Raw genomic sequence first — 21997 nt, 5'->3', positions numbered from 1 at the left:
CTCTTTCTGGTCGCCACCCTCTTCCTTTCTCTCTTTCTTTTTATTTGATAGGAAACCCTAATCCCCTTTTCCATAACAATCTGGCGTAACAATTGAAGGGAAAAAATTCATATAATAAAAGAACTTGAAACAATAACAATGTAAACTAAACTGTAATTTTTAAATCTAATAACCTAAAGGAAAAATGAATGAAGGACCATTGGATTGCACAATTACAATTCACAATGAGTCTTGGGCAACAATCTCATAAACAATATTTCAGCCCCATGTTCTAGGTAGTGTTTGATATTAAGGTAACAGTTTTTTTTTAAAAGTGTTTTCTGTTTAAAAATATATTAAAATAATATTTATTTTTATTTTTAAAAATTTATTTTTTATATTAGCACATAAAAAATATCCAATAATACCAGAAAAAGGTATTTTAGCCACTTGTTTTGGAGTTTTACTAAATCATTGACCCATGCTATAATATGGGCTAGGTCAAATTTTTGTTTAACTGAAAAAAAGGTTGAGATGTTGCGAATGTGTTTTTTTTTTTTAGTGGAAAAAAATTAAAATTGTGTGAGGGTTGACTCGATTAACTTTGCAAGTCCAAAAACAATCCAGATGACTTGTAAAAACGTAGTTTAACTTGAGAAATTCCAAGGTGATATTTTTCTTTATTATTAAAATAACAACATATTGAATTGACTAGTGTGAACTAGAATTAACATTTCAAACTTGCAAACCAAGTTATCAGATTATGATAACCCTATACAAAGTAAATCAAAATAAATTATAAAACTTAATTTTTAATCAACCTAATATTAAAAGATAAAATTAAAACAGCAAATCAATTAAAAAAATGACCTGAAAAAATTACCCTAACTAACCTGTAAAATCCGTGAATTGGTTTGAACTCCTCCACGAAATACAAAGCCACGCCCACCTACCCGAATCGCCTCCCTCTCCCTCACCATCTAGCCACCAGCCCCAGCTCCAGTAATTATAAAAAAAAAATTACGGAAGAGGCACTTAGGTTTGAGGAATCAAAATTACAGAAAAAAAAATTCAAGGCTTTTCTCCCAAAAATTACGATTTCTATGCCTTTATGCAGGTCTTTTATTTGGCACGTTTTTGCACGCGCGACAAAGTCCAAGATAGTCAATTGATCAGAGCGTGATGTACACTCGCACACGTGGCCTTGGAGGCTTCTTCAGCATTTTGTGGTGTTTTGTTATTTGTGTTTTAAATTTCATGTATATTGATATTTTTGTTTTATTATTGGGAAAGTCTGAATTTTTTTTTATTATTGTTGGTAGTGATATTTTCATAAAAAAAATTAAAAAGAATTGTAAAAGGAGAAGATAATAAAATGATTAATTTATTATTCCGTAATATTTTCTGACCATAGGATGTAATACTTTCTATTAAAACCCATAGAATAATAATGTTGACCTTCGGGTCTATTTTGCAATTCACCTAAGTGAATGGGAAAAAGATCAATTCAAGTTTTAGCATCCTTAGAGGTTCAACTTTCACTCTTTTTTTTAAAAAAAAAAAACTAATTAATTAACACATTTTCTTTTAAATAAATCAATATTCATATTTTAAAATTAAATATAAGTTATGTTCATTTATAGAAATTTATGTGAAAATTCATTTTTAAAACTTAATGTACCTCATCACATCAATAAATTATAAACGTAATATAATCTTTTAGCTTTTGACAAAATAATTAGAAATTAAAAAAATGATCCTACAAAAAAAGTAAAAAGTTGATTCTACAAACTATCTACCATCTCCCATGAAAAAAATTAATTAACCCGCCCTGATTCGTTTTATGATAATAAGATATTTTAATAAAAAATAAATCTAATATTAGAAAATAGTATTAAAAAACCATTGAATGAAAAAAAAGTAAAGAAAAAAAATATTATTATAATGAATAGTAGGATACAATAAAACCCTTTTTTTATTTTAAATTTAATTAATTATATAGATAGATAGTCTTACAGAGAGAGAGAGAATGTGGAGGCTAAAGATCGCAGAGAAAGGGAGCAACCCTTGCATATTCAGCACAAATGATTTTGTTGGAAGGCAGATATGGGAGTATAATCCGAATGTATCGACACATTTCTAAGGGATCATGGACTTTCTCTGATCAAGATCATGGTTGGCAACTTTCTGATTGTACTGCAGAAGCTTTAAAGGTTAAAATGACATCGGCTATATTAATTTTTTAAAAAAACATTTTTATAAAATAAAGTGGCACTGATTGTTATCCTCTTTTGTTCAGTGTGTTCTCTTTGCTCAAATGTTGCCTACAGAATACATTGGTGAGAAACTGGATCCTCAGATGATTTTTGAAGCTGTCAATATCATTCTTTCACTACAGGTGAGTGAGTGATTGGTTTTACCTTTTTTGTCTTATCAAATTTTCTGTTCTGCACTTCTCTTTCTTTCAAAGAACGGCATCAGAATTTTGATCTTCATCCTTAATTTAATTAAATTCAGGGACCAAGGGGTGGTCTTGCAGGCTGGGAGCCTATTCGCGGTGAAATGTGGTTAGAGGTAATTAACTTCTATGCTAATATCTTTTCCTTTTCTTTTTAAAATCAATACTGTCTTCAATTAACTCCATCATATCAACCGAATTTTTTTTTTTTTTTTTTGTGTTCTTAGAAACTCAATCCTATGGAATTCCTGGAGAACATAGTCATCGAGCACGAGTAGGAATTTTCATACAATCTTTTTTTTTTTTGTTATTTTGTACTATAAGTATTAAATTTCTCTGGTTCTGATTATGTGTATGTTGTCATACAATGCAGCTATGTTGAGTGCACATCATCTGCAATTCATGGATTTGTGATGTTTATGAAGCTGTACCCTGGACATAGGAAGAAAGAAATTGAGACTTTTATTGCAAGAGCTGTCGAATATCTCGAAACGATTCAAATGCCTGATGGTTCATGGTATGGAACTGGGGAGTATGCTTCATTTACAGCACATGGTTTGCACTCGTTGGGCTAGCTACTGCTGGAAAAACCTACTATAACAACCAAGCAATGCGTAGAGGCGTCGATTTTCTACTCAGGGTAGTCTCCAGATGGTGGCTGGGGTGAGAGCTACCTAGCTTGCCCAAACAAGGTAATTGAATTCATTTCAGCAATTGAATTATGCCTAGACAAGAGGGAAAATACTTTAATTAAAGATTAATGCTGTGCATCATTTTTCAGATATACACACCTCTCGAAGAAAACAGATCAACTTATGTGCACACAGCTTGGGCTATGCTTGGTTTGATTCATGCTGGCCAGGTCAGTTCCGTATGTACTAGCTAATCTTTTCCCAGCTGCTTTGGTTCTGCATATACATTATGCTAATCTTCTTTCGAAATTTCAATTCATGTAGTGATCTTTCTGTAATTATTTCTGTTTGAAATAGGTGGATAGAGATCCCACTCCACTTCACCGTGCTGCTAAGTTGTTGATCAATTCTCAAGCCGAAGATGGTAGCTATCCTCAGCAGGTATCTTGTCATGACCCAGCCGTTGTAAGAATATATTCTGATATGGCTATTGTTACTCCCATTTGCTTGAATTTTCCTCTTGATTTTGCTTAATCATTGTCTGAATTTTCTGCAGGAAATTACTGGAGTTTTCAAGAATAACTGCATGTTACACTTCCCTATCTATAAGAATGTTTTCCCCTTGTGGGCTCTGGCAGAATACCGAAAAAATGTTCCATTGCCATCCAAGAAGCTTTGAATCAATCAAGGGGTTTTGTACAACAAGATATAGATATATGAGTTGTTCGTGTAGAGAAGCCGGAAAATTGTGCGTGTTGAAACTGCACAGACCCCATATGCAGATGGGGTAGGGGCAGGGCTTGTTTTAAGTCAATAAATATGCTTGTAGATATAATTTTTAGCACACGAGATTAAATAAGTACATGTGTATAAATATATAATTATTTTATTAAATATATAACTGGAAATAGAGATAATTTCTATCTAAAGTATTATTTTAAAAGAATAAGACCTTTAGATTTGATATATAATAACTTGATCTATTTGAGAAATCCCTACCATGATTTGTGTTTTGCAAGAATACGAATTTTAACATGTATTGTTAAACAACATTTGATGATTTGATATTTTAAAGAATACTTTTTATTTGTCTTCAAAGTGTTATTGAAAAACTCTTATAAGATGTTTATACTTGATTTAACAAAGCTTTGTTCTTTATAGACTTTAAGCATAGATGAAGGAGGCATAAGAACTTTTGAGAGAGCTTATCTTGAAAAAAAATTGTATATCCAAGAATATTTTTTTTTTTAGGTTGAGGCTCTTTATTTATAGAGGTTTGTAGGGGTACTTTTCAGGTCATTTTTCAATGCCACATGACATGATTTTATTGGTTGATCTTTATTGATGGGAACTTGTATTTATGATAAGATATCTTGATATCTTATCCCAAGTATCAACCTTTTATTGGTCAAGAAGTACATGAAGACCTATTTATTTTTAATGTCATTTATTTTAATTTAATTTATCCTTTATGTAGAAATAAAATAACAAATGACACATGGCGGAATTTGATTTATAGCATGACTTCAAGAATATTGAGACTTGTATAATTAGCATCACAGCTTCTGCAGTTCACCGCGAGACCAATATTTGTCCATCAGCTTCTGCAGTTCTTCCGACTAGTGGTTAAGATTATTATTTTTTTGGCAAGAATGTCAAGGCATTATATGCTGCAAAAACATGAAAATAATATTTAGGCTGCAAAGTGCATCACTTGCCTTCATTATTTGCACATCAAAAACAAACCTTTGGGATATCCTCCATGGGTGTTTAATATTATCCTTTTGCGAAAAAACTTTTTGCACTCATCTTGAAAAAAAAATTTAAACGTTTTTTGAAACTTGAATGTAGGTTAACCGCTTGACTTAACGTTTTATGAGAGTTGCTTCGGCGGTTTGAATTCTCCAGCCATAATATTTCTTGAGACTTGGTGCTTAAGGAGTCATTTCTTAACTATCATAATTGTTACTTTTTAACGAACCATCTATTTTGGCGATTCATAACCTTTTTTTAAACACAAGAGCATGATACATCTTTGGCTTTTGATCAAGGTAAGTTCTTATCCTTTTTTTTTTAAGACATCTAAATATTATGGGACTTGTAATCTTGTTCCCTATCCCTTCTTTCAAATAAGCACCTAATACGTAGTTCTTTTTAGATGGTGACTTTCAGGAATTTTTTTTCTTCCTCTAAAAGATTCTTAGTAATTGAGGACAAGTATTGCTAAACAAGCCTTCGCGTATATGAACCAGCCTTCGCGTATATGAACCAGCCATCGATCTATTCGCTAAAAAGTGGTCTTTTAAAAGCATCAAGCATTTGACTTTGTGGTCACTGGAGACTTTTTATGAACTTTATGGTCATGGTGATTTGCCTTAATCAGTTTTACAACTTCAATCCTTTTCATATTCAACAACTTTTCTAGTTGATCCATCACCGTTAGAATATCGTAAATGTGATAAAGATGCTACTTGCAAGGATTATTTCTTACTCTCTGATGCACTTGAGTATACTCCAAAGTATTGGGAATGGACATAAGATATTTTGAAACATTATAAGCCGATCCTCGAGATGGCATATATTTGAGACAACATTTTTGCATCCTTTTTTACATATGACTGGTAGATGAATGTTATCCTTTCTTTCTACATTATTGGACTCCTGCTATAACACGTTATCTACCCCGAATAGCAAGGAGTTTGTGTCACTTTAGGAATTGAAATCATATAACAGCCTTCCCGCACTTTTTATGATGCAGTCATCCTTTGTGTTGATGAATTTAATGAAGCTGATAAGAAATTATGTTCTTTTCTTTCAAATAGTTGCAAATACCTATTAATTACCTTTTATAACGAATGTGAGAACGTTCGTGGTGACTATGTAATGACTCTTCAAAATTATGTAGATTTCTAGTTTCCAGAAGACTTGAGATACAAGGTGTCTTTCTATATGGGTAAGTTTAGCAAATCCAATAAGATTACTTATTCATCTGGCTCAATTGACAAGTCTCATATTCACTCCAGCAAATTCATTCATCCTCTTAAAGAGCTTAATCTCCCTCCTCACATTCAGGATGAAGTTTATTTAGTGACTTCTCTTTCATGTTGGCTATGCAAATTTGTATTTCCTAGCGAAGATATTGGTTACATTCGTCCTAGTACTTTCAAAGTAGCATCCATGATGGTGACGGGAAGGCAATCCTCTCTTGCGATACCAGTTCTAGCAAGTATTTTCAAAGGTCTAAAGGAAATCTAATATGTATTAGGTGTGATTGCACAACACATCCCTTTTTCTATTTATTTTCTCAACAATTGGCTTGTAGAAAAATTTGGCATCCATCAAATAGCCATTAGCCCTGCCAAGTTAGTTGAGATGACAAAATATACCGGCGTAGGGTTAGCAAAATATTTTAATGAATCTCAAACTAATGCTCTTTTTAGAAATCCCAAAAGGATTATCATATCTCTTGCATTACTTCCTTTGGCTAAAGTTGTTGTCTTGCATGATGATGACAACTTATCAGTTCTCAAGAGTGACTATTTTATGTGTATTCGATTTGGCTATTTGACTCTTTGTTATGATGATATGTTTATAATTGAGCCTTATTATCCTAATAGATTTAGTAAACAGTTTGGATTTTACCAACATATTTCTCGTGACTTTGAAGGGAGAGCTAGGGTTCCAACCTTGGAAGATGCGTTTCAACTTTGGCATAGTCTTACTAAACTCAACACTCACTCTCAGTGGAAGCTTTTGTTGCCCCTAAGCACTGAACTTCCTTTGGTGACGAAATGATATATGGTTGTCATTGACCTACTAAGTTAGAGATGAATCTCCATACATAGATAATTTATTTTTTAATTCAATTTATCAATGTAAAATGTTGGTTGTCAATTATTAATTCATTAATATTCTATTTGTTTTCTAACTATAACTTTTTAATTATCAATAGATAATTGAGAATAATAATTTTGCAAACCATCACTTTTAATTGTTAATTTGAATCGTTAATTGTAATAATCTGGCATAACAATTTGAAGGAAAAAAATTATAATAAAAGAATAAAAGAACTTGAAACAATAACAATAAGAACTAAACTCTAATTTTTAAATCTAATAACCTAAAGGAAAAATGAATGAAGAACCATTGGATTGCACAATTACAATCCACAATGAGTCATGGGCAACAATCCCATAAACAATATTTCAGCCATATGTTTTAAGTAGTGTTTGGTATTAAGGTAATAGTTGATTTTCAAAATGTTTTTTTGCTTAGAAATATATTAAAATAATATATATTTTTTATTTTTTAAAATTTATTTTTTATATCAACACATCAAAACAATTCAAAAACATCAAAAAAATAATTTGAACTATTAAAATCTATAGTGACAATGAGTCACGAGCAATAATACTAGAAAAGGTATTTTAGCCACATGTTTTAGAGTTTTACTAAATCATTAACCCGTGTTACACTACAGGTTAGGTCAAGTCAAATCTTTCTTTAACTTAAAAAAATATTCAGATGTTGTGAATGATTTTTTTTCTAGTGGAAAGAAATTAAAATTATGTGAGCGTTGATCCAATGTGACTAGGTTGACTTTGCAAGTTCAAAAGCAATCCGGTTGACTTGTAAAGACATAGTTTGACTTAAGAAATTCCAAGATGACATCTTTCTTTAATATTAAAATAACAACATATTGGATTGATTTGGGTAAACCAGAGTTAATATTTCAAACTTTCAACTTAGGTTATGAGACTATAATAACCCCATAGAAAACAAATCAAATCAAATTATAAAGTCTAATTCCTAATCAACCCAATATTGAATGATGAAATTGAAACAAAGAATCAATTAAGAAAAGGACCTGAAAAAGCGATTTTAGTTAACTTGTCAAATTCGCGACTCGGGTTATAAAATCAAAATAACCATATAAAAAGCAAATCAAAACAAAATATGAAATCTGATTCCTAACCAACCTAAAGTTGAAGGATGTGATAAAGATTAAAAAAATAAATGAAATAAAAAAACAACCAAGGCGAACTTGTCATATTCATGTATCTAGTCATGAGACTGAGATAGTCCCATATAGAGCAAATCAAAACAAATTATGAACTATAGAATTTGTAAAAAATCTAATTAAAGAATAACATAAAATATGAGTCAAGTCAAACTTGGTTAACCTGTTAAGCATTATTCTCAAATTATGAGGCCGAGATAACCTAATAAAAAGCAAACCAAAACAAATTATAAAGTTTAATTCTCAATTAAACACAATATTAAATGATGGAATTGAGAAAAAAGTCAATTAAAAAAAAACTAAGTCATCTAGGTTAATCTGTCAAACCTATGACTCGGATCATGAGACGAAGACAACCCAAAATAAGGATATCCAATGTTTAAGGACCTATGACTCCAGTCATGAAATTGAGATAATCTCTTAGAAAATAAATTGAAAAATAAAAACATGATTTAATCGGGTTTAAAATGCCAAAACTTGAGACCTTAATTGTCATAACCCAATTTTGACTCTCCAATTTTATATATATTTTGAAAATGAAAACAAAGTAATATATATATATATATATATATATATATGTTTTTTTTTCCAATAATTTAGTTAATTTTAATCATTTTCTTTATTTTTTTTAATTTTTTGTGTGTTAAAAACAATTTTGAATATCATAAAAAACAAAAAAAATGCAAAAAAAAAACCAAAATAACCAGAAAATATAATTAGGGTTCAAATTGAATCGATAATTGTGCATCACGAGCAAAAATAAAGTTTGAGATTTTTTAGACCATAATTGAGGATTTAATTGAAAAAAAAAAGACTTAATTTGACCTTAATTCTGCTACGATTAGAAAAATTGAAGAGCTAGATAAACTTGGAACACTTGATCAAATTAAAAAGTTAATTAAGGACTTATTTGAAGAGGGAAATCAAATTAAGAGTTAGATTGATTATAATTATATAATTCTAGAAACTAAAGATGAATTTGTAATAAATAGTTAAATATGGAGGAATAAATTGATTCAATTAGAGGGATGCAATCAAAAAAAATTATAATTTAAGAATTTTAAAAAACCAAAACTAAATTGAAATTAGAAATTAAAAAGATAAATCAATTCATTTTTTAGGAGATAAATCAAAGAAATTATAAGATTAAATATTTTAATTGAATAAAATCGAAAAACTCAAAACCCATAGACTGTAATTAAAAATATAAAATATTTTAAGGATCAATTATCTTAGTTATAATTTCATTTCAGTCCCCTTTGTTTCATTCCAATCCATGCAATCCAAATAAATTAAACTAATTCAATTAAGCCCATTCAAAGCATGTTTTCGGTCTGATTTTGTCCAATTGATTCAATCCAGTCCAGGATCCAAATTAAACCCCAAATCCCAGCAAAATAAACCCAGATTCTAATCTCCCAATTCCATCTCCAGGAATCAAGTCCCAAAAATCATTCAATACTGCATTAATTCCAGATTTTCTCTCCTTAAAGAAAAAAGGGTGGACACTGGGGAATTCAAATGGGTGGAACCGGGAAAAAAACCAAGAAACAACAACATAGGACAAGCCTCCCACGGAGAACAACAAAGAGGTCTGGAAATGTTTCCAGATTTCAACCGACTGAGAGACCCACATCACCATAGCCATCCTTTCAAGCACAAACCAACACCATACCCATCAGATCAAACTCCCAGCCTTGCTATCTCCACCATATCCCAGCCTTTATAAACAACATCGTCTTCCTTACCTTCCATCAACCCAGAACAAACAGCACCAGGGAGAGGATAAAAAATCTTCATCCTCTATTCCTCATGAACGAGTACTGGAAATTTCTCCAGTTTCTCCCCCACCCGTCCCTTCTCTCATTCAATCTCCTCCATGCCTGAAACCCAGTGCCTACCCTTCATTTCCACCAACCGTGACCCACAGTGCTCCTTAACCCAGCCAATCACTAGTGAAAAAAACCAAACCTAAACCCGTCTCCCCTGCCGCTATTGTCCTCACTTTCTCAGCCTAATAGACCGGTGGCCACTGAATCACTACAACAGCAGCCCTCTCGTCTCCTTCCAACAACCAACAAACCCAGCAAATCATCTCCACTGCCCCTAACCTCTACTGCCCAGCCACCCTCCTTTCTCTTACCATTAAATAGCCACCACTGAACCACCGAACTGGCCACCATCACCAACCTCTCTTTTACGCACAACCACCAAATCTCCCTTTTGACCACACATACCCAAACAACAAATCACCCAAACAAAACCTGTTACTGCTGCCTCCTTCTCCACAGATACCCACGACAGTAACCCCAAACACCCACGGTTGCCACTCCCTCCAAGCCCACGCCCACGCCCACGGCAGCTCCGACCTCAGCCAACGATACAGACCAGCCACCAGCCGTGAACTGGTCTGACCTCCTCCACGAAATACAGAAGCCACGCCCACAGACCCGAATCGCCTCCCTCTCCATCACCATCTAGCCACCAGCCCTAACTCCAGTAATAATAAAAAAAAAAAAATGAAATTAAGGAAGAGGCCCTTAGGTGTGGGGAATCAAAATTACAGAAAAAATTCAAGGCTTTTCTCCCAAAAATTACGATTTCTTTGTCTTTTTGCAGGTCTTTTATATGGCACGTGTTTACACGCGCGAGTAAGTCCAAGATAGTCAATTGATCAGAGCGTGATGTAGACTCGCCCACGTGGCCTTGGAGGCTTCTTCAGCATTTTCTGGTGTTTTGTTATTTGTGTTTTAAATTTCATGTATATTGATATTTTTGTTTTATTATTGGGAAAGTCTGATTTTTTTTTAATTGTTGGTGGTGATATTTTCATAAAAAAATTAAAAAGAATTGTAAAAGGAGAAGATAATAAAATGATTCATTATTATTTCGTAATATTTTCTGACCATAGGATTTAAAACCCATTGAATAATAATGTTGACCTTCCGGTAATATTTTCTGACCATAGGATTTAAAAAAGATCAATTCAAGTTTTAGCATCCTCAGAGGTTCAACTTTCACTTAAAAAAAATATATTTAATTAACACATTTTCTTTTACATAGATCAATATTCAAATTTTAAAATTAAATATAGATTATGTTCATTTATAGAAATTTATGTGAAAATTCCTTTTTAGAACTAATGTTAATGTTTTGTTGAGTTTTTTTTTAAAAAAAATTGATATTATTTTCTGACATGTTTAAAAATTAATGTAAAACTTTTAACAAAATAATTAAAAATTAATTTTTTTTTAAAAAAGGCTTATAATCAATATCAATACTACAAAAAAGTAAAAAATTGATCCTACAAACTATTAACTATCTCTCATTAACAAAAATGGATTAACATGTTAAATTCAAATTCCTGATTTGTTTCATGATAATAAAATATTCTAATAAAAAACAAATCTGATAGTATAAAAAATATTGAATTAAAAAAAATAAAAAAATATTATTATAATGAATAGTAGGATACTTTTTTATTTATTTTAAATTTAATTAATTATATTAAAAATCTAATAATTAAAAGAAAATAAAAAAGGATCACTGTGCATTTGCACAGTCACGGCCGACACTGCTATAAATATTTTTTCAGTCGCTAGTTTATATAGATATATAGTCTTACAGAGAGAGAGAGAGAGAGAGAGAGAGAATGTGGAGGCTAAAGATCGCAGAGAAAGGGAGCAACCCTTCCATATTCAGCACAAATGATTTTGTTGGAAGGCAGATATGGGCGTATGATCCGAATGCTGGAACTCCTGAAGAGCGTGAACAAGTGGAAGAGGCTCGCCGGAATTTTACCAAAAACCGCTCTGAGGTCAAGCCCAGCTCTGACCTTCTTTGGCAATATCAGGTACGAACTCCATGTATCAATTATTAAGAGCAACAATAATATTTTTTTTTAACCATAGATATTATATGATGAGTTTCTTCTTTCTTACAATATATATATATATATATATATATATATATATATATTTATTGTGGCTTACGATCAAATAAAAAAAAAAGTTTTAGGGGACAGCGAAACAGCTTTATACAAGTCTCGTCGCATTCATTTTTTTCCGTCTTAATTACTGGCCTGACTTGTAGATTCTGTGCACTGTGCAGGATTAAATTAATCAACCTAGTTAATTAATTAGCATTAAACCTCCAAATTAAGTAGGGTATAGAATGACTATTGATATGCATGGACCATTCAACACTTTTATTCAATTTCATGAAAATAATTATTTTTTAAAAATTAATAATTTAAATTCAATTTAGACAAACTAATTTCCTAATATAATTCTTCTTTTTCTTATTAGAATTTTTCATTTAAAAAACATTGATGTTTTTATTCTTTATCATTCATATAATAAAAATCAAAAACAATCAGAACACATTCAAAAAAAAAATTTAAATAAAGATAAAAAATCTCTATAATTAAAACTTAAAACTCCTTTGTCTAATAAACATTAAATTTTTTTTTAGAAATTTTTTCCAACATTAATCTTTTAGAAAATATCTTATCATTATTCTAAAAACAAGTCTCAATTCTAAAAATATAATATTCTTATAATTTCCACACACATGCGTAGGAAAAATATAATGCTACCGTGTTGTTGCGAGAAAGTCTTAGTCAATGTCAATAAATCTAGCTCAATGGTTCAATCTGGAGACCTCCCAACTCCCAACTATTTGTCTCGCTTGAATTTCAAATTAAATCATGTAGAGTTGATTTAATATGATTCGATCAGCTTTGCAGATAAAAAAACAACCTAGATGATTGGTCAAAACCTAATTTTATTTTAAAAAATTTCATGATGCCATGTTTTTTTTATAATATTAAGACAACGACATCTTGTATCAACTCGAGTCAACTTAAATTAACCTACCACAACCATAACTTTGTTACGGACCCAACCGAGTTTAATAATTTTATTTTTTAAAACTATTTTTTATTAGATTATATGATTATAAAAATAGACGCCGAATGTCGGCTCATGAAAGGACAATCATGATGGACCATTAAAAAAAATGTTTTTTAATATTATAAAATAAATGATATAATCTAATTCAAAAATAGAGTAAAAGATCAATGATATTTAATAAAATAATATCTTAAATATATTCTTAATTAATTTAAGAACTTAATAAAATAATAAATATAATATATTTTGAATCAATTAATTTTAAAGTAATTAAATTTAAATTGAAGGAAAAAAAATATAAATATAAAGAGTAAAATGTAGCCTTTTTTATTTAAATGATGGGTGGATTAGGAATCTTCTGCTAGATTGAATTCCAGTCACCGGAGAGATGACCAAAAAATTAGGCCGGAGTTTTCTTATCCGAAAAACCATTTTCAATTCATTTTTACCAATAAATATTTAATAAACACAATTAAAATCTCATGATATCAAATAATTTTTAAAACTCAAAATCAAGTCAGGAAAAATCGCGATAACCCCATGATATTTTGTTAGACAGTGAACAAAGAATTCTCTATCTCTTTTAGGTGGTTTTTTCTTTTGGTAATGTAATGTAATATCTGTGGTCATTTTTCCTATGACTCCAGCCCTAGCTAGGTATGATGTAAAGTAGGAACTTGCTGAAGTTGACCAATAATTAACTGCAGTAAAAATATGCTATGGTAACGTTTTGCAAAAAGGGCTATTAAGTGAAAGTAAAAAACATGAATGATCCATGCAGATTCTGAGGGAGAAAAATTTCAAGCAAACAATTCCTGCAGTGAGAGTTGAGGATGGTGAGGAGGTGACATATGAAAAGACAACAACAGCATTAAGGAGGTCGGCCAGCTTTCTTTCAGCTTTGCAGGCAAGCGATGGCCACTGGCCTGCTGAAAATTCTGGGGTCCTTTTTTTCCTTCCTCCTTTTGTAAGTATCTTTTTTTTATATCATTATGCTAATTCATATTTTAATAGAGTAATACTATACATGGTTGGACTTTGGCAATTGAGAAATAATTATCCAGGACAAATAATATTGTAGGTGTTTTGCTTCTACATTACTGGGCATCTCAACACCATGTTCCCTCCTGAGTACCGCAAAGAAATCTTTCGTTACATTTACAATCATCAGGTTATTAATTAATTAATTTCTTATCACTTGAAATAAAAAATAATTTCTTTATCAGAGATCAAATTAATTATGCAGTTTTAAAATATTAATTAACATGATATGTTGCAGAATGAAGATGGTGGGTGGGGTCTGCACATAGAAAGTCACAGCAATATGTTTTGCACAACTTTCAGCTACATTTGTCTACGTATGCTTGGGGTAGGACCAGATGAGGAAGCTTGTGCAAGAGGAAGAAAATGGATTCTTGACCGTGGTGGTGTCACTTCCATTCCCTCTTGGGGCAAGACTTGGCTTTCGGTATTTTGTAATTGCCATCATGCATATAACAATACACGCTTTTATCTCACAAAACTAAGATGGTTTTTATTTGTTTATTTATTTTTTAGACGTATGCAGAGTTGTATATGCAGTGTTGTACAATCTGTGATTTAAGCAAGGTACTTTAAGTGAGTGTGTTAATGTTTCTTCTTAATTTGATTCGTTGTAGATTCTTGGTCTTTTTGACTGGCTTGGATGTAACCCAATGCCCCCGGAGTTTTGGATTCTTCCTTCTACCCTTCCTATTCATCCAGGTAGTTATGTATTAGTACAGTTTTCTTAGCTTGATTTGGAAGTTAATTAATATGTAAGTATATAATAATAATGCTTATAATTAGTTTGATCCCCATGATAAAATGCAGCAAAAATGTGGTGCTATACTCGATTGGTTTACATGCCAATGTCATATCTCTATGGAAAAAGATTTGTAGGGCCAATTACACCTCTGATTCTATCACTGAGAGAAGAACTGTACCTTCAGCCTTACGAAAGTGTCAACTGGAAGCATGTCAGACATTTATGTGCAAAGGAGGATCTATACTATCCACATACCTTGATTCAGGACTTCCTTTGGGATAGTCTGTATTTGATGTCTGAACCCCTTCTTACTCGCTGGCCCTTTAACCAATTGATCAGAAAGAAGGCTCTTGAAGTGACAATGAAGCACATTCATTATGAAGATGAGAGCAGTAGATACATTACTATTGGATGTATAGAGAAGGTGCTGTGCATGCTTTCATGTTGGGTTGAGGATCCAGATGGTGTTGCTTTCAAGAGGCATCTTGCTAGGGTTCCTGATTTCTTGTGGGTTGGAGAAGATGGAATGAAGGTTCAGACATTTGGTAGTCAGTTGTGGGATGCTACATTTGGTTTTCAAGCTTTGTATAGTAGTGATCTTGGTGAAGAAATCAAGCCTACACTTGCCAAAGCATTTGATTTCATCAAGAAATGTCAAGTTGTGGATAATCCAGCAGGTGACTTCAGAGGCATGTATCGTCACATTTCTAGAGGATCATGGACTTTCTCTGATCAAGATCATGGCTGGCAAGTTTCTGATTGTACTGCAGAAGCTTTAAAGGTTAACATGACATCAACTATATTAAAATTTTCTTTTTTGAAAACATTTTTATAAAATGAAGTAGCACTGATTGTTATCCTTTGTGCAGTGTGTTCTCTTTGCTCAAATGTTGCCTTCTGAATACGTTGGTGAGAAATTGGATCCTCGGATGATTTTTGAAGCTGTCAATATCATTCTTTCACTACAGGTGAGTTAGTGATTGGGTTTAGCTGCTTTATCTTATGAACTGTTCTGCACTTTTTTTTTCTTCCAAAGAAATGCATCTAGAATGGTATCAGAATTTTGATCTTCATTCTATAATTACATTCAGGGACCAAGAGGTGGTCTATCAGGCTGGGAGACTATTCGAGGTGAAATGTGGTTAGAGGTAACTTGTATGCTAACATCTTTTCCTTTTCGTTTTAAAATAAAAAATGTCTTTAACTAGCACCATCATATCAACTGAATACCTTTTTTTGTCTTTTGTGTTCTTAGAAACTCAATCCTCTGGAATTTGCGGAGAACATAGTCATCGAGCATGAGTGGGAATTTTCATACAATCTTCCTATATATATATTTATTTATTTTGTACCATAAATATTAAATTTCTCTGGTTCTGATTATGAATATGTTGTCATACAATGCAGCTATACTGAGTGCACATCATCTGCAATCCAAGTATTTGTGATGTTTATGAAGATGTACCCAGGACATCGAAAGAAAGAAATTGAGACTTCTATTGCAAGAGCTGTCGAATATCTCAAAATGATTCAAATGCCAGATGGTTCATGGTATGGAAACTGGGGAGTTTGCTTCATTTACAGCACATGGTATGCACTTGTTGGTCTAGCAGCTGCTGGAAAAACCTACTATAACAACCAAGCAATGCGTAGAGGCGTTGATTTTCTACTCAGGGTACAGTCTCCGGATGGTGGCTGGGGTGAGAGCTACCTATCTTGCCCAAACAAGGTAATTAACTTTATTTCTGCAATTCAATTATTCCGAGACAAGAGGGAAAATACTTTGAATAAAGATTAATGTTGAGATTCATTTTTCAGATATATACATCTCTAGAAGAAAACCGATCAACTTATGTACAATCAGCTTGGGCTATGCTTGGTTTGATTCATGCTGGCCAGGTCAGTTCCTTATGTACTAGTTGATCTTTTCCCAGTTGCTTTGGTTCTGCATATACATTATGCTAATCTTCTTTCTGAATTTCAATTCGTGTATTAATATTTTTGTCATTATTTTTGTTTGAAATAGGCGGATAGGGATCCAACTCCACTTCACCGTGCTGCTAAGTTGTTGATCAATTCTCAAGCTGAAGATGGTAGCTATCCGCAGCAGGTATCTTGTCATGACCTAGCCATTGTAACAATCCATACTGATATGGATATGGTTCCTCCCATTTCCTTGAATTTTCCACTTGAATTTGTTTTATCATTATCTGAATTTTTCGGCAGGAAATTACTGGAGTTTTCAAGAATAACTGCATGTTACACTACCCTATCCATAAGAATGTTTTCCCCTTATGGGCTCTGGCAGAATACCGAAAAAAATTTCCATTTCCTTCCAAGAAGCTTTGAATCAACCTACGGATTTTGTACAACAAGATATATATATATATATATATATATATATATATATATATATATAGTTGTTTGTGCAGGGGAGCAGGAAAATTGTGAGTGTTGAAACTGCAGACCCCATATGCATATATGGGGCAGGGGGCAGGCTTATTTTAAGTCAATAAATATATGCTCACAGAAGCTTGTATAAAGTTGAACCAAAAACTAAGTTTCTCATAATCCCATGTATTTATTATATTAATAAAAAAAATTCAGTCTTCTGACCCTGTAAATTAGAATGGATGATCTTCTATATGTAACTACTCAATATTTTGATGCGACTGATCATCATTTCTAGGCATGAATAGCCTACAATTCCAGCTAGTTTCATCTGTCAATAGGGATTTAGGTGGTTTGTTTTCATTTTGTTTTTTGTTAGTGCCTTGGAAGCCAACCACGGCAAGTTTAAAACTGAAAAAATAAAAATATATATCAGACATTAACTGCATAGATATAGCAGACAGGATAACTATTAATCCAACATTAGACATAACCTAAAATGAGCATATCTCCCTGATATAACAGCACTAACAACTAATCATCATAATAAAATCGAAGGCTGGCCTTGGATCTCTCCTGTACTCACCTCTCCCTTCTACGCTGTCACGCAGGCAAATCTTAGTTGCTTGACCAACTTCCATTTTTATTTTCCATTGTTATCTCTGCATCCTGGTCATCTTTACTATTCCTGGAATTGCACATCAACTATGTTGGTGTCCAGGTTATTGCGTTCTCCATTTCTGAAAGACCAAGAAATTAAGACAAAAATATGCTTTCATTCCGACAATTGATAATTCTGGAGAGAATAGTAAACATTTGAGAATTCTTGAGCACTGTACTGATGGTTATGGCTGCGCACGTAGCTAAGTTTGCGCGCGCAACCTCCTCATCATTAGTCCCCCTTGTTCTTGCTTTTGTGTTTTCCATTGTGGTTACATCCTTTGGTTCACCAGATTCCGATGCTCTTTTAAAGTTCAAGAACCAGCTAGCGAACAACGGGGCTATTAATAGCTGGAATCCCTCTGTGAAACCATGTGAATGGGAGAGATCAAATTGGGTCGGTGTGCTGTGTTTGAATGGAAGCATTCGGGGTTTGCAGCTTGAACATATGGCACTCTCCGGCTATATTGATTTGGATGCACTTGCTCCCTTGCCTTCGTTTAGAACACTAAGCCTTATGGACAACAATTTTGATGGTCCATTGCCTGATTTCAGGAAACTAGGGAAGTTGAAAGCGTTGTATTTGTCAAATAACCGATTCTCAGGAGACATTCCTGACAAAGAATTTGAAGGCATGGGTTCATTAAAGAGACTGTATCTGGCAAATAATCTTCTTACAGGCAAGATTCCTTCGTCACTTGCTACCTTGTCTAAGTTGATGGAATTGAAACTTGAAGGAAACCAATTTCAAGGCCAAATACCTAATTTTCAACGGAAGAGTATGAAGACAGTAAATGTAGCCAGCAATGAATTGGAGGGTCCAATCCCAGAAGCCCTAAGCAGATTGAGTCCACATTCATTTGCGGGTAATCTTTCTATCCAAGCACAGATTACTTATGCAACTTTATGATGTATCTTTAACCTTTCACCAGCATTTTCCTGAGAAAATCTTTCTTAACTAAATCATTTTCAGGCAATAAAGGACTATGTGGACCCCCGTTAGGGCCATGCATACCCTCTCCACCTTCTACCCCCAAATCCAGTGGGAAGAAATTTAGCATTCTATACATTGTAATCATTATATTGATTGTGCTGCTAATGCTAGCAGCCATTGCTTTTGCTTTCCTTTTGTTTTCCCGAAAAAAATGTAAAGGTCGAATACAGAGGACAGCATCATCACCAGAGGAGAACTCCAACAAAATGGTGGCTTCTTATTATAGAGATGTACATCGTGAATTGTCAGAGACTAGTTCTCATGCAAAGAAGGCTGATCATGGAAAGTTGACATTCCTGAAGGATGACATTGAGAAGTTTGATATGCAAGACTTGCTTACAGCCTCAGCAGAAGTTTTGGGGAGTGGTACATTTGGATCTTCATATAAGGCAGTTGTCGTTGGACAGCCTGTGGTTGTTAAGAGGTATCGGCATATGAGCAATGTGGGGAGAGAAGAGTTCCATGAGCACATGAGAAGGTTAGGGAGGTTGAAACATCCCAACTTGCTGCCTCTTGCGGCATATTACAATAGGAGGGATGAGAAGCTTTTGGTTACAGAGTTCGCTGAGAATGGTAGCCTGGCTAGTCACCTTCATGGTAAGTTCATGATGCATTAACTGTACTTTTTCTGAAATCGTCAAGTATTTGTGTTCTTACAGCCATTCTGCCTGTCTTCTACAGGAAATCATTCACCGGAAGAAGATGGACTTCATTGGCACATCCGCTTGAAAATCGTCAAAGGAGTAGCCAGGGGTTTGGCTTTTCTCTACAATGAGCTTCCTATAATTGCTCCTCATGGACACCTAAAATCTTCCAACGTGCTCCTAGACGAGTCGTTCGAGCCTCTCTTGACAGATTATGCTCTAAGACCCGTGGTCAACCCTGAACATGCCCACATGTTCATGATGGCTTACAAGTCACCTGAGTATGCACAACAAAGCCGGACATCAAACAAGACAGATATATGGAGTTTTGGCATTTTAATACTGGAGATGTTAACTGGCAAGTTCCCTGAGAACTATCTAACACCATGTTATAACAGTGATGCAGACTTAGCAACTTGGGTTAATAACATGGTGAAGGAAAAGCGAACAAGTGAAGTGTTTGATAAGGAAATAGTGGGAACAAAATATAGCAAGGGAGAAATGATAAAGCTTTTGAAGATTGGATTAAGTTGCTGTGAAGAGGATGTAGAGAGAAGGTTGGACATTAAGGAAGTTGTCGAGAAGATTGATGTACTGAAAGAAGGAGACGAAGATGAAGAACTTTATGGGAGTGAAGGGAATGCATATAGTGTTAGAGAGAATGAGCAGGAAGGATATTCCTTCACAGTGGATCGATGATTGTCGGAGGAGCATGAAGTAAAAGGCATATAGAACAATATCACAAGGGATGACAGGTTTCCTGACTCCCACACAGTGAAGAACAACATGAAGAGTGGAGTGATCTGTTATGAGGGTTAGCTTTCTCTGTTAACTGTAGAAAATGTTGTAAAGCAACAATGGGGGTTAATTAGCTGATAGAATTTTAATTTTATGTTTTTGGGTTTTAGAGGGAAAGAGGAAAAAAGGAAACCTGTAAGAATATTTTTTCTTCTTCCATTCAAATCATTTTGGTCATCATTTGTGTTATCTCCCCCGCATGAAAAGTAGTACTAATAGGTGGTACGCCTGATTCATAGCGCATCACAGGAAACCAGGTCTGATTTGTAACAATCCTTGTTATTCTTCACTCCTGACTACGGCAGAATTTTGTAAACTTGGCATTCATTTGACAGTGCAATTTATTTCCAGCTGCTAGAATTCACACGCAAGTCCTCGTCCTACCATATATTTTCTGTCTCTTTTCTCGGTAAGTTGATGATGCATTTGAATTCTCCCTGCAGTGTATGCTCCTGTCATAAGGCTTCATAGGCTCAAGCTTTGCTATCTATCATTCTTAAACTCAAACTAGAGTCGGGGGTAGTATTTTTCCACAGGGAAGTCTTCCAATGACATGCTGTTAAGGTTTTCTTGCCCTTAAAGGCTTGATCAAATGGATAGTTAATGTTGCAATCTCTATCACCAGATATCCCTCAAAAGGAATTAAAAAAAAAAAGATTTCTTCATGAAGATTTAAAAAGTCACAATTTTATTTACTGAGAACTTTATGCTTTCAGACTGATCATTACATTTGGAACAAGAATCAGCAGATTTAATTAAATTACAGAGATCACCTTGACCAGCAGTGCGTATCTAGTTGAAGGTAGAAATACATACACTTGATGATAATTCATGTGGGTGAAAAATGACATTAATCAACAAAAACTAAAGGGTGGGGTAAATTAACTTCCCCCCGCATTCATTGCGGATTACAATTTGTTTTTTATTTTTTTTTATTGATTTTATTTTTAAATATTAGATAATTAAAAATTTAGCTTTGTATTTTTTTTATTTTATTTTTTTATAGGATTAACATGGTTTATAAATTTTTCAGAATAACTCAGATTGCTTTGATTTAAGGGTTTGATAAGGTATCTTTTTAATTAAACTTAAATTTTTTTACTATCTATTTTTTTTCCTCATAATTAAAAAAAATAGTTTAAGATAAAAGTTATATTATTAAACTTTATAAAGTCCATAGACATGTTCATAAGTTTGGTTGGTTGACCTCGTTCGTGAGTTTTATAAGTTAAATTTTTTTTTCAATTTTTTTTTATTTTATCCTTATATATTGAGTTAATTGAGAATTCAATTTTATAATTGATTTTGTTTTGTTTTTTATGAGGTTATCATGGTATAAGAAAAATTTCAGTATTGGGTTGGTGTTTAATTTTGTTATCATATAATTGAATAAAAAATAGTTTTAAAAAATAAATTATAATCTGACTTGGCCACTAGAGTTCAAACCCTGTTTTTAGGTTTGGAGAGTTTACTTACTGTCCGGATATGCTTTTTTTTCTTTAATTGTTCTAAATTTATTTATTTTTCTAATTTCTTCCTTTAATATTAGAGTTGGTGTTCAATTTTATGAGTGTTTATTTTTGTTATCATATAATTAAATAAAAAATAGTTTTTAAAAAATAAATTATAATCTCACTAGAGTCCATAACCCGGTTTGCAGGTTTGGAGAGTTTACTCACTGTCCAGATATGTCTTTTTTTTCTTTAATTATTCTAAATTTAT

General features: G+C 32.9%; 2 protein-coding genes across 5 annotated transcripts in view; both read left to right on the top strand.

Moving 5' to 3' along the window:
* Nucleotides 1-17412, top strand: part of LOC133681460 (beta-amyrin synthase-like) — a 30761-nt gene extending 13349 nt beyond the window's left edge. For 2 of the 4 annotated variants that reach the window (XM_062104514.1, XM_062104512.1), the window contains exons 4-13: nucleotides 14282-14470; nucleotides 14661-14745; nucleotides 14854-15569; nucleotides 15658-15756; nucleotides 15880-15936; nucleotides 16044-16090; nucleotides 16196-16517; nucleotides 16607-16687; nucleotides 16815-16898; nucleotides 17015-17412. In XM_062104514.1, the coding sequence (XP_061960498.1) occupies nucleotides 14282-14470; nucleotides 14661-14745; nucleotides 14854-15569; nucleotides 15658-15756; nucleotides 15880-15936; nucleotides 16044-16090; nucleotides 16196-16517; nucleotides 16607-16687; nucleotides 16815-16898; nucleotides 17015-17137 (1803 nt within the window). In that variant the 3' untranslated portion in view covers nucleotides 17138-17412. Of the gene's footprint in view, nucleotides 1-11642; nucleotides 11943-13783; nucleotides 13970-14083; nucleotides 14174-14281; nucleotides 14471-14660; nucleotides 14746-14853; nucleotides 15570-15657; nucleotides 15757-15879; nucleotides 15937-16043; nucleotides 16091-16195; nucleotides 16518-16606; nucleotides 16688-16814; nucleotides 16899-17014 lie in introns of those variants that run through there. The other 2 variants (XM_062104511.1, XM_062104513.1) reach the window with 2 other exon arrangements.
* Nucleotides 17413-18020: 608 nt separating this feature from the next.
* On the top strand, nucleotides 18021-20333 carry LOC133681880 (pollen receptor-like kinase 4). The gene is made up of 3 exons (XM_062105064.1): nucleotides 18021-18705; nucleotides 18813-19430; nucleotides 19515-20333. The coding sequence occupies exons 1-3, from the start codon at nucleotides 18021-18023 to the stop codon at nucleotides 20174-20176; spliced, it is 1965 nt and encodes a 654-aa protein (XP_061961048.1). The 3' UTR covers nucleotides 20177-20333.
* The last annotated feature ends 1664 nt before the right edge of the window (nucleotides 20334-21997 follow it).

This window comes from Populus nigra, chromosome 2, assembly GCF_951802175.1.
Source record: "Populus nigra chromosome 2, ddPopNigr1.1, whole genome shotgun sequence".
Taxonomy (NCBI): Eukaryota; Viridiplantae; Streptophyta; class Magnoliopsida; order Malpighiales; family Salicaceae; genus Populus; species Populus nigra.
Note: the sequence above shows the minus strand (reverse complement) of the source record. Positions and strands in the feature narration are given on the sequence as shown.

What these genes read in the sequence shown, in the direction of transcription:
- LOC133681880 (XM_062105064.1), top strand. Translation starts at nt 18,021, where the DNA reads ATGGTTATGGCTGCGCACGTAGCTAAGTTTGCGCGCGCAACCTCCTCA. An exon ending in GAGTCCACATTCATTTGCGG is followed by an intron (nt 18,706 to 18,812) that starts GTAATCTTTCTA and finishes AATCATTTTCAG; the next exon opens with GCAATAAAGGACTATGTGGA. An exon ending in CCTGGCTAGTCACCTTCATG is followed by an intron (nt 19,431 to 19,514) that starts GTAAGTTCATGA and finishes TGTCTTCTACAG; the next exon opens with GAAATCATTCACCGGAAGAA.